We start from the raw sequence: 12,307 nt of genomic DNA on the forward strand, positions 1-12,307 counted from the left end.
CATCAAGTATTTACTCACCACCTACCAATACACTCATCCATGTATCCAGCCTTACTTACTTCTGTCTATGAACTAACTTATTCAAACATTCACCCTTGCATTCACTCACCCTTTACTTACCAAAGCACTCAGCCACCCATCCAACTGATATCCCATTCTCAGATTTACTCACTGCCATCCACACAATCATTCAGAGTAGTAAATCAGTTAACAAGCACTTTCACGGATAAAATATGGCCAAACCTATTGGTTTTGCCAGTGCTTGTTGAAGTATGTAATTTTCATATCAAAACTAGTATTGAGCTAAAGTTATTAATGAACACAGTAATAAAAGTAGGAGTCTCGGATAAAGTTTCTAATTCATATTGGTATATTGCAGAAGATGAAAAGGCGCTTGGTCGTGTATTGCTAGTACACTATGCCTACAATGGCGGTATAAAGCACTCAAGACCTAGGTAAAGGTCATTTCCTGACCAATTCTCCCATTGTGGATTAAGTATTTCCTTACTTCAAACCGCAGCTGTGTTTACCCTCCTAACTGTCATCCTAGAGCACAACAGTGGCGCGGTCTAAAAATAAACGCACGTCACGATGCTGCCCTGCGCTATGAATATTTAGGTCACAAGGAACTGGAGGGTCATTAGTTGCCCAAATGACGAATGTGTTCGCACAGAATGAGACCTATTAAGCTGAATACTGCAATTACTAATACTGGATCAATGCGGCCGGGCGTTCATCTGTGTATCTCCTCTCAGGCGCGGTGGTCCCTGCTGCAGGGTGCCAGAAGCGACGTGTTATTTCCAGGTGCCCGCTGCTAGGTGTGCCAGGCGGGTGGAGTGGATTTGGGGCGGGGGGAGTGGCAGGTATGAGCACCCTCTCTGTGCCAGGCAAGGAATGCAGTAAGCTTCCGGGGACCGGCTGCGACCCGGAGCACTGAGTGCACACGAGATACCAAAAATACCAAAATAGGAGTTTAAGATGCGCTGCCTGCCAGACTGCGCTCCCGCCGCCCCTCCCCCCGCAACGACTAGACGAGCCCAAAGATGGTCTGTAGCGGGGGCTCCGTGCCCGGCCAATAGCAGCAGACCAGGCTCGACAGCAGCACCACGTTTGACAACAAAGGGGCGGAGGGCAACAGCACAGGGGTGATGCCCCACACCTGAATCTGCCGGGGTATGGTAGGGGTATGAGCACACAGAGACAGTCAACCTATGACACAAGGAGCACGTGACGACAGTGACAGGTCAGCTGCTGTACTGTGCAGAAACCTCTGGCTGTATGTAGCATGCCCAGTCCATGCATGAGAATGGAAGCCCATGATTTACAGTCGGTAACATGCATGACAACAGCAGCAGGTCAGCTATGGCATGTCCAGTCTATTTATTAACAGAGAGGTCCGTGTTTTAAAGCTCCGGTGGCAGTGGTGTGCACGACAACGGGTTCAGTCGGTGTATGACGGCAGCAGTCCAGGTATATCAGTGACTGTAACACGAGCAACAGCAGAATCAGACCGAGTAAAAACTGCAGCAATGAGAGCTCGTGCATGACAAAAGAAGCACAGGCGTAAAAGGCGCCAGTTATAAACGAGACATTAAAACAATCTCCTGTAGCCCATGCGTGATACCACCAACCCAGCATGGCAGCACCGCGGGTTACATCAAAAGCCCAGCGCGACACAGGCAAATCAGAGTCTACACCAGCGAAAATAACAACCCGGTTACGACGTCACGAACAGCCCAAGCGTGGCAACGCCAACGGCTGCAGTACCAGGCATGACGACGGAGGCAGCCCCGAAATGACAACAGCGCTCAGTGTGTGTGGCTCGCGCTCGAGGGCAGCAGCTTTAGCATGGCAGCAGCACCCACTCAGGCATGAAAGACCCAGTGCCAGCCAGTGCGTGGCAGCGAAGACGCAATAGCACCAGCAGGCTGTCTGCACCTCTGCATGGGAAGCGGCTCGCCGGTCTAACTACACAGGTAATGTCTTCCGTTCAATTGCAGCATTTGACTATATGGTAGCGCCTGCACCAAACCGTGGGGTGCGCTGCTGACCCCAGGTCTGGACCCTCACGAGGAAGAAAGATGTTCAGGGGCTGCTGTCCTGCAGCCTCTAGGGAAGCCGGGGAGAGGGCGCACCCGTCCTCCAGGAGGTGCCAGCCTCGCCTGCCTATGTGCAGTCTCTCACTGGCAGTGAACACTGCGAGGCACACACAGCAGGCAAGCTGCGCCGCCGCTCCCAGCAACCGGGAGTGAGCGGAGGCTCGTGTTGACCCGGTCAGGAGTGCGAGCAGGAGGAGGTGGGGGAGGGGTGTCGAGAGGAAGCAGGCACAAAGGGAGAGAAATGTCCACGACTACTGCTGGCCTGCGATCGCCGCCTTCAGTGCACCTGCTCCTCTAAGCATGCGGAGGGTCCTCAAATACATGGGTAATATTTTACAGCATTGTTTCTATCTTTAGAACTGTGGTGGTCGTTTATTCTGAGCGCTATGACAGTGCTTCCTTCGGCCAGAGAAATGCCAACATCGCGCAAGAGTTGTGTGCTTGACAGGCGTCGCCGATTGACTGCAGCCCAGTGGAATGTTTTAAGAGGCATTTAAAGTGCTGGCTTAGAAAGGCAGACCCCAGCAGTGAGACTGGTAAGATCGCCCAGACCCCTAACACAGGCGTACTCGCCGTTTTGTCATTATCCCCGTGTATTTTCACCGGTACCCCCTTCGCTCTGCCATGCGTCGTTCAAAACAGTGTTTTATTTGCTGTAAACCCAGAATGCCCGCCTTATTATATACTGGGCGTGAATTAAATCCTTCGTGACCTAGTATAGTGACCCTGACCCAGTAATATTGCCAAAAAGTCTCAGACCCTGTCAGGCTCGCACCTCCTGGAGGCTGGAGATCTCTGCATACGATGAGAACATACAGCCTCTCGCCGGACTAGAGCATTGGTTGTGCAGGTGCTGCCCAGGTGGAAGAGAGTTGTTCCTGCGAGTACCAGGCCGGTTAGGGCACTGCAAACATTGTAAATACACACCCTCAGCCAGGGTCAAGTGTCGGCAATGTGACACGACAAATATTACAATTACGCAACACCCAGATGGTTTCACGTGGGCACTAAATAATGTCTGTTGGGTGAGGGTGGAGCAAACCCTGGAGCTACATTAAGACGTATGTTGGAATTTAGGGATTTTTAAAAATGTGTTTTGTGCTCGAAGTCTTTGCGGTATCAGAGCCAAAGGAGCTGATTTAAATATCCGAAAGAACAAAAGGAAAATGCCCTTCGTTAGTTATTTTGTTTTTCACACTGTCTCTCCAAGTGTTATGGGCCTGTAATTCTATTGGGTACTCCTAGAGACATGATAGTAAGCCACTCGACCAAAGTCTCCTACAGGTGAGGTCACAACCACGAGGTGTCAGTATAGAACAATAACGAACGTCACCTGCTCAATACTTTTTTTAAAATGTATGCAAACACTTTTTAGGAATCGGTTCGAATGTCATCGTTTACGAGAATGGTAACATTTGGGTTCTCTTTATAGGGGTTTAAATTGCTGATTTAGGGTAAAGAAAAAGTGAGAGTCGATACACGTTATCACGTTATGCTTGTAAATCTATCTATCTATCTATCTATCTATCTATCTATCTATCTATCTATCTATCTATCTATCTATCTCTATCTATCTATCTATCTATCTATCTATCTATCTATCTATCTACTGTGTATCAATCTCTTAGTCATTTACTTTAAGACATTTATTTGTTTACATTTGTCTCATACTTCGTTTATCAAAAAGACTTTACCTGCAAAGTTTGTATCACTGACTAGATCTCTGATATAATCTGCAGTGGGAGGGAGGGGGCATAACCAAGACTGACACCAGGCTGTGTGAAAAAACACTTTATTGAAAAAGGTGTACCTAACAATCAACATTCCCTGGCCTTTGCCTCACAGAACTAACAACCCCACTAAACAAACCATATAACTGTAGCACACCCCACACTCCTACCCCACCCACCACCTTCCCATCCCCCTTTTAATATTGCCCTCCTGTCCTCTTCCTTTTGTATTTTAGTGATTGCTGTTTAAAACTTCTATTCCCACCTGATAGTCATCTGCAACCTTAACTGCCATAAGTTCCTGCTGAACATTTAAACAAGCTGGCTCAACCAGGAGTAGTCCAGTGTACCCTCTCCTTTCCCACCTGGGCTGCCGCTTTCAAGCCTAAAACTGTGCAAACCCTGCAAAGTTAACCTGCCCCACTATGCACCTGCATCCGCGCAATGACTATTTACAACATTTTCCCCCTTTGCGCACCTAAAAACAAGAAGGCATCCCAACTCCTTTAAAAAACTTGAAGCCCACTCCTTAAAGACCAAAGGGTGGTATGAGGAAAAAACCCCGGGACCTAGTCTTCCCCCAGCTATCGTGTCGCCTCGCCAAAATGGTGGGGAGTGACACGAAATGGCCAGTTATATAACCGGAGAGCGGTAAGATGCCCAATAATATCCCAAATGCAGCCCAAGCAGTCTAGGACTGCTCCATTTTACCAATAATCTTGCGGGTTGGCGGGAGACCTCCCATGGGTCGGCTACCCCCTAAAACCCCAATATGACATTGAGACACTGGGTGTTAGAAGGTATATTCGATTTGCGTCCGAACAGTGGATCCAGCTGCTGCTAGCACTATACGCGGAAAACGTAAAACTCCATGCCCTTCTAAAGCACATTGATTCTTAACATTCACTTTTGCTCGCTTTCTCTGCAGTAAGTTTGTATGCTACGTTCTATTGGTATTTTTCATAAACTGCAGTTTTCCTATGTCCTCATCCATTAATCAGTGACTTTACAGATTACATAATATGAAGTCAGCATCAGGGGTGGTTCCTCCTTAATAGCGGAGGAGCGTCAACCCGCCTGCTGCGAGCGCAGCAGGCAAATATCAATAAAATGGCATGTTAAATGCCATTTTAATTTGCCCTCACGCTTCCGCTGTGTCCAGCGTGAGTGCGAGGGAATGGGGTGGGGCTGAATACTGCAATTGCAGGAACACTGCTGCCCCTTACAGTGCGCTTGTCTGGTTGGCCGGTTGTCTAGCTTCTGCCAGCACGACATGCACACTGTAGACCCAGCAATCCCACAGCTGTGAAACAGTTAGGAAATTTCTGGCACAGGCCCGCAGCCTCAAAATGATCGCTGGGTTAGCCTGCTCCCACCAATCCTGATGCTGTTCTTATGCTGAAAATAGCATGAGAGCAGCTCCAGGATTGGTTGGAATCTCTTCCACTGAGCAGGAAGGAAGTCCTACCATTCCTGCTTGTGGACACGGGAGAGAAGTGCTGCACTGGGGGAAGTTTGGTGCCTTTGTGCCCCACCATATTTTTAACCTGCAGGTCGACACTCGTCAGCATTCTCATCACTGTTGACCAAGTGCATCACGCTGCCATCGATCACCTTCCCAATGAAGCCCATAGTTGTAGGCTCACAACCGTAGTCACCCATTCATCAAGACATTTATCCTACTCATTATATACTTAAACCTACTTGTATTCCTTTTTATTCACCAGACCACTCATCCATTACCTACAAACCCATCTAGACATGCAATCACCACTCACCCAGGCACTCATCTACACAATGACCCATTTGATCACCCACCAGGAGACCATTACCAGAGACTGATGTGGATTTGGCGTTGATTGGGATGTGCTGATATACACTGGTGGTATGTGTATACACAATGGTATGTGTGTGGTCATATGTGATGTGTGTTGTTAGTGATTTGCCATATGGTACACATGTATGAAAGTGGGTGTATTGCCATATTTTGGTGGGTGTCTTGACATATGATTTTGGTTGCTTGGAAACATGAAGGTGGATGCGTTAGTGAGTGAAGTAATTAGTGATTTTTCATATTGTGTATTTTTACTTTATGGATGAATAAATGTTTGATACTGGAGTGATTGCATGCTGGGGGTGGGAGTTAAGGTTGACTTGGTACGGTAGGATTGGGACACAAGATGAAGGCAGTAACTCAACTTGTGAATTTCACACATTTTTGTTTTTATGGGGAAGTCACTGTTAACATATTATTAAATCTTAACTCCCATTTAGGCATGGGCGGGCTTAATATCATATAACACATATATTGAGAGAATAGAGCAAGCACAATGGATACAGATATCTAAATGAATATCATGACATCTAGGTCATTCTTAAAGCAGTATAGCAGTCCGTCATCACCCATATAACAATAGGATTAGCCTGGTGATAGCGTCCAATCAATCAATCAGGGTTCTTATATAGCACGACTACTCAACTGTGAGGGTCTCAAGGCTCTGGGAGGGGCTGGGTTTGGAAGGGGGTATATGCGGATTAGTTGAAGAACCAGGTCTTGAGGTCCTTCCTGAATTGTGGCAGCGATGGTGATTGCCTGAGGTGCAGAGGAAGGAAGTTCCAGGTCTTCGCAGTGAGGTAGGAGAAGGATCTTCTTCCAGCCGTGGTCTTGCAGATCTATGGGATGGTGGCCAGGGCAAGTTGGGCGGAACAGAGATGTCTGGCGGGAGTGTAGAAGGAGAGGTGTTGGTTGAGGTATGCAGGTTCGGCATTGTGGAGGGCTTTGTAGGCATGCGTGAGGAGCTTGAAGGTAATTTTTTTGTTGATATGTAGCCAGTGAAGGTTTCCCAGGTGGCCGGTGATGTTTCTGTGGTGTGGGATGCTCAGGAGGAGTCTGACGGAGACGTTCTGGATGTTCTGTAGTATCTTTAGGAGTTTCTGGGTGATGCCGATGTAGAGTGCATTGCCGTAGTCAAGTCTGCTGCTAACGAGCACATGGGTGACCATTTTTCTGGATTCAGTAGTGTTTTACTTGAAGATCTTTCGAAGCAGGCAGAGTGTATGGAAGCAGGAGGACAAAACAGCATTGATTTGGCAGTTCATTGAGAGCGAGGAGTCCAGGATGATGCCAAGGTTTCATGCATGGTCCATGGGTGTGTTGCAGAAGGGGGGGGGGGCGTTTGAAGTGCTGCGGGCCACCAAGAGAGGTCCATGGTGGGGGGGGGGCAGGATGAGGACTTCGGTGTTGTCTGAGTTAAGCTTGAGGCAGCTGGCCTTCATCCAGGTTGTGACTGCCTCATCTCATTGTGGAAGTTGCTCTTGGTGGGTGTGGATTTGTCTGAGAGGGAGAGAATCACCTGGGTGTCATTGGCTCAGGAGATGATGTTGAGTCCATGGATTTTGATGATGGCTGCAAGTGGGGCAATTTAGATGTTGAAGAGGGTGGGGCTCAGGGAGGATCCCTGAGGCGCTCCGCAGCTGATCTCTGTGAGTTCCGAGTTGAATGGTGGAAGTCTAACTCTCTGTGTTTGGTGAGTGAGGAAGGGGCGGATCCATTCTAGGGCATTATCGCGAATGCCGGTGTCTTAGAGTCTTCGCAGAGGGTGTGGTGGGAGACGGTGTCGAAGGCAGCTGAGAGGTCCAAGAGGATGAGGGGCAGCAGTTTCGCCTTGGTTGAGGAGGGTGCGGGTGTCGTCTGTAGCGGCGAGGAGAGCAGTCTCGGTGCTGTGGTTATCATTCCATCTTTAAATCATAAAAGTACTCTCTTTTGAGACTTAGCCTACAGTAACTAAAGTCAGTGACACAGGTAAGTAGCAGGCCCTATGATGAAGCATGCCAGCCCAGGTTGGATGAGGGCTCAGCAGCCTAAGAAGCAGGGACTCTACACCAATGACCACAGTTAGAGAATAGTACATCTACCCTACTTGGATTTATTAATCCTTTTACTTGTTTATATTTCCTGAAGTACCTTGGGAGTGCGCATATAAAATATTTAAACCTTACTTTTGACGTTGCGTGCTAATAGTACTTACATTTTAGTAATTCCAGGTGTAGTGACTGGCATTGTAGCGACTTGCGTTGTAACTGTCTGCATAATAGTGACACATAACCATTTTTTCATTGTGAGTCTGCACCTAGTTATTCTCGTCTGTAAAATGATCCTAGCATGGAGGGCTTGTGACAACACACATTGATTTCTCAGGTGAGTTAACTAAATAGTCGTAATAGGATGTAATTTGACCATTTAATTGTCATACTAAATAAGCAAATGTATGTTAATTAGTACACTTCCTATAAATAACACGCTCAATTTGCTGGTCATTACTCCAGTTGAGTATGGGGAGGAGTCATCATGCACAAGCAGTGACGCCTCAATTGGGTCATGCTGCCCCCCCCCTCATCCCTGCTAGTAAATTGATTATTTCTCAGCGGCTCTGCGTATAAAATGTATGCCATGTTGTTTTTTCACTGTGTTGTAGTTATAAAAAAAGACATCTAACCATATTCAGAGCTCAAATGGTTAATTCATGCAGTGAGAATGACTAGGTATTGTAGGTGTTCCCTCTGTGTACTTGTACTGTAGCATTTACATGTAATCTGACACCTGCACTGTAGTAATAGATGTCAAAGCGCTTTTTTTTTGTAAACGTCACAGAAAGAACATTTTTTGTGTGCCACATTGGTTTTGATTGGCATAGTATCAATATATAGACAAGACAGGGGCCCAGTCACCCCTTAATAGGTAATGTTGGCACCTAGCTCCTTAGGAGGTTCCGTTTTTGAATCCCTAATAACCTTTGCACTGAACTGCAAATCAGTCATGGGGGAACAGAAAACAAAATTAAAGTAAAGATCTGTCAGACAGATTTGCATATAGCTGGTCTCTGTCTGGAGGAGCATAGAGGACAGAAGTAGTTCAGTATAATCAGAGGCTCCATGTATTATCCATTCACCTGTGACTGATCTGGGACTCAGTATTATCCCTTTCTCACTATCACCAGTGGATTAGTGTAGGCACTATCAGTGGCTCAGTATGACGTCTTGATTCAGTTCTACAGAAGTCATCAGACTGTGGGTGCAAGGAAGGAACTGCATCAGAGAAATATGCATATTGGACCGGCACTGATGAGAAGGTAGATCAAGGCTGTATGTAGACAGAATAGTAGGGAGGGCAGCAATTTCAAAGGTATTTTAGTTTCTGCAGCAGGAATACTGGTAGCCGTCTCACTGGCAAAAGAACAGCGATGGCCTTTATATCTCCTTGCACACTGTGTAAAACTGATGTTGTTCCTCTTGCATAGGATTTAAGTTGAGATTTATTTTGTGGACCACAGTATATCACATATCCATTATTTGCTGTACTTCAGTTGGTTCCAAAGAGAGCACAGTCTTCTGCTGGGCTTACAACTGTTGTTGCACCTGCATAGAATTAATTTTCCTAGGTACTGTGAAGACGGCCACACACTGACATTCTTCATGAGTTAGGTATAATTTGTTACTATGAATTATTTGTTTTTAAAAACTGTCCTTGAAAGGGTTTCAACCGAATCCCTTTTGAAAAGGATTGGCTTTCTTACTGCGTTAGTCAAAAAATGATCACACCTCATATAACTTGATTGAAATTACGGCAGTATGTGAGGGGGTTTGTTTGAGGTGAAATATACACCTCCTGTCACTCTGGAACTGTAACCTGGCTTTGTTTCACCCTTTTACAGCCAGTGAACACATTGTCACAATCCACTGTAGAACTAACAATGATTTCTTTACTTTTCTTTATAGCAATGTCGCTGAAAGGGCAGGAAGACTATGTGTATGTCTTCAACAATCCTTCTCACCCAGTGGATTTTCTCGAGGCCTTTCGAAAATTTTACATCGATGGGTTGTTTACTGATATCACTTTACAATGTTCATCAGGTCGAATCTTTCACTGCCACAAAGCGGCCTTGGCTGCATGCAGCACTTACTTCAAGGTGATGTTTACAGCAGATATGAAAGAAAAATCCAAAAATCAAATCAAACTGTCTGGGATTGACCACAATATACTCGAGGCCCTTATAAATTACACGTACACAACGCAGATAAGAATAACTGAAAGAAATGTCCAAAGTCTTCTTCAAGCTGCTGATCTTCTTCAGTTTGTTTCGGTGAAGGATGCTTGTGAGCAGTTTCTTGTAAGACACCTAGATGTGGACAACTGTCTTGGAATGCACTCATTTGCAGAATTTCATGTCTGTTCAGATCTGGAGAAGGAATCTCGAAGAATAATCTTTTCCAGATTTGAAGAAGTCTGGAGACAGGACGAGTTTCTGGAAATAAACAGTAGGAAGCTTAAGTATATGCTGTCCGGAGAGAACCTCAATGTTTGGAAAGAAGAGACGCTGTTGGAAGCAATCATCAAGTGGATTGCCCACGATGTTGGAAAGAGAATTGAACACATTCATGATCTGCTCAGATGTGTCAAAGTTGATATAGATGAAAACTATTTGAGGGCTTCTTTGGAACTACGGAAAGTCTACCTCCTCAGTGAAAACAAGATCCGGGCCCTTATATACTGTGCTTTAAGACCACAAACAAAAGAGGCATCCAAAAGATCCACAGCTAACATGTACGTAATTGGAGGCTACTACTGGCATCCACTGTCAGAGGTCCATGTGTGGGACCCTCTGACCAACACTTGGGTTCAGGGAAGGGATATGCCAGATCACACAAGGGAAAGCTACAGTGCCACTAGCCTAGGACCAAATATTTATGTCACAGGGGGTTATCGTACAGACAATATAGAAGCCTTGAACACCATGTGGATTTATAACACTGAGGCCGATGAATGGACAGAAGGACTTCCTATGCTCAATGCAAGGTATTATCATTGCTCAGTTACATTATGCGGATGCGTCTATGCTCTTGGAGGTTACAGAAAAGGGGCTCCAGCAAATGAAGCAGAGTTTTATGACCCACTCATTAGGAAATGGGTGCCGATTGCAAGCATGATTAAAGGTATGTAGCACTGCTATTATTATTTACTCTTGAATAGCTTTCCTAATTGGTTTAATTATATTGCTTGCAAGTGAAAGTGCAAGCTGAATAAGTTGACATTCTTAGGTAAGTTGCAGATCTGATTAATTTGCTCATCAGCAGCAATCAGTTAGTTGCACCAAACTGATTTGTACATCAGCCAAATTCAGGGTGCAAGTGCATTGCCTAGGGTGATCAACTGCACCTCTTGATTCTGTGGCTCTTGACTTCCATCTCCGATGGTCATTGCTGGCCAAGTCATTTGGGCATGCTGACTTGGGATAGCTTTTAGGGATGGATGGGTTGTTCTGACTTAGTCTTGAAAACACTGCACCAAGATATTTGAAGAACTGAGCACCATCAGTACTCATGTTTTTTTAACACTTACTTTGTGGGGCACCGTCCCTCGCAAACCTAATGGAAATGGTGAGGCTTATCCAATATGCTCATTCATACTGTGCAATGTGAGGCTTGTTTTAGCATTATTGCCAGGACTGTTTTAGATCCCCGTCTAGTGCTGTGAACTGTCCGTTTGCACCAGGAAATCAGATGCAGACCTAAAACTATTAGGGGAAGATGTCTGTCTCTTCATCTTCAGGCCTTTCCACTTAAGCAAGGTTTTCCTGACTGCCCTTGTTTAATTCACAAGTATATTGGCAATGTTGGCTGCTAGTCACCGAGGCCATGGTAGTGGTCCATCAAGAGTGTCCACACCAGATATATTCCTCACGAACTCCTCACACACCAGCAGGCTGTTTTTTCTTCCTTTATTTGTTAACTTCACTATTCTAGTTACTGTCCATAAGAAACTTTCTCCTATTGGTTTCAAAAGGCATTATACAGCCTTGGAATTCAGGAACATGGCGTCAGCTACAAGCCACAATTCCTTTGACTGCTTTGACTAATGGGCCCACGCTTTTCTTTCTCTCACAACAATGCCAACCACTACAAAGCATTCTTTTTCAGAAAATGTTAAAGTAAGATAAAAAAATAGATAAAATATCCAAAGTACTAGTCACTAAGAAATAAAAATGTAATTTTCGTGTTTAATGTTTATTTCACACAATGACAACAGTTCACCCATTCAATGCACAGCAACAAGCTCTCTTTGCCGATTTGTATATATATTCTTCTAGTCGTAGAATAAGCCAAAATGGATACATGAACATGGCGTGATATTCACAATAGCGCAGTCGATGCACATATGTGTATTCAACTAGTTGTGCACTATAGGCAAAAAAATAACTCATTATGCGCATGTCAAATTCAACTGGATTTGCGAAAGTAGGTTTTGTAAGATGTGAGTCAGGGGACCGACTGACCAGGGAAATACAATGCAAATTAGGTTACCTCCCCACAAATCTAGAATGCTAACCTCTTGCCCATTCACAAAAACCTAATCATAACCTTCCCGCAATTATGAGTACACTTTACTTTCTCCCATTATGTGGGGGTTCTTTTAACCTTTTG

At 45.4% G+C, this 12,307-nt stretch overlaps 1 protein-coding gene across 1 annotated transcript in view; it reads left to right on the forward strand.

The window, feature by feature from the left end:
• Nucleotides 1–1,248: 1,248 nt before the first annotated feature.
• Nucleotides 1,249–12,307, forward strand: part of KLHL23 (kelch like family member 23) — a 75,822-nt gene continuing 64,763 nt past the window's right edge. Inside the window, exons 1-2 of the mRNA XM_069225302.1 lie at nt 1,249–1,976; nt 9,605–10,819. Coding sequence (XP_069081403.1) covers nt 9,607–10,819 — 1,213 coding nt within the window. The 5' untranslated portion in view covers nt 1,249–1,976; nt 9,605–9,606. The remainder of the gene's footprint in view (nt 1,977–9,604; nt 10,820–12,307) is intronic.

Source organism: Pleurodeles waltl, chromosome 3_1 (assembly GCF_031143425.1).
Source record: "Pleurodeles waltl isolate 20211129_DDA chromosome 3_1, aPleWal1.hap1.20221129, whole genome shotgun sequence".
Taxonomy (NCBI): Eukaryota; Metazoa; Chordata; class Amphibia; order Caudata; family Salamandridae; genus Pleurodeles; species Pleurodeles waltl.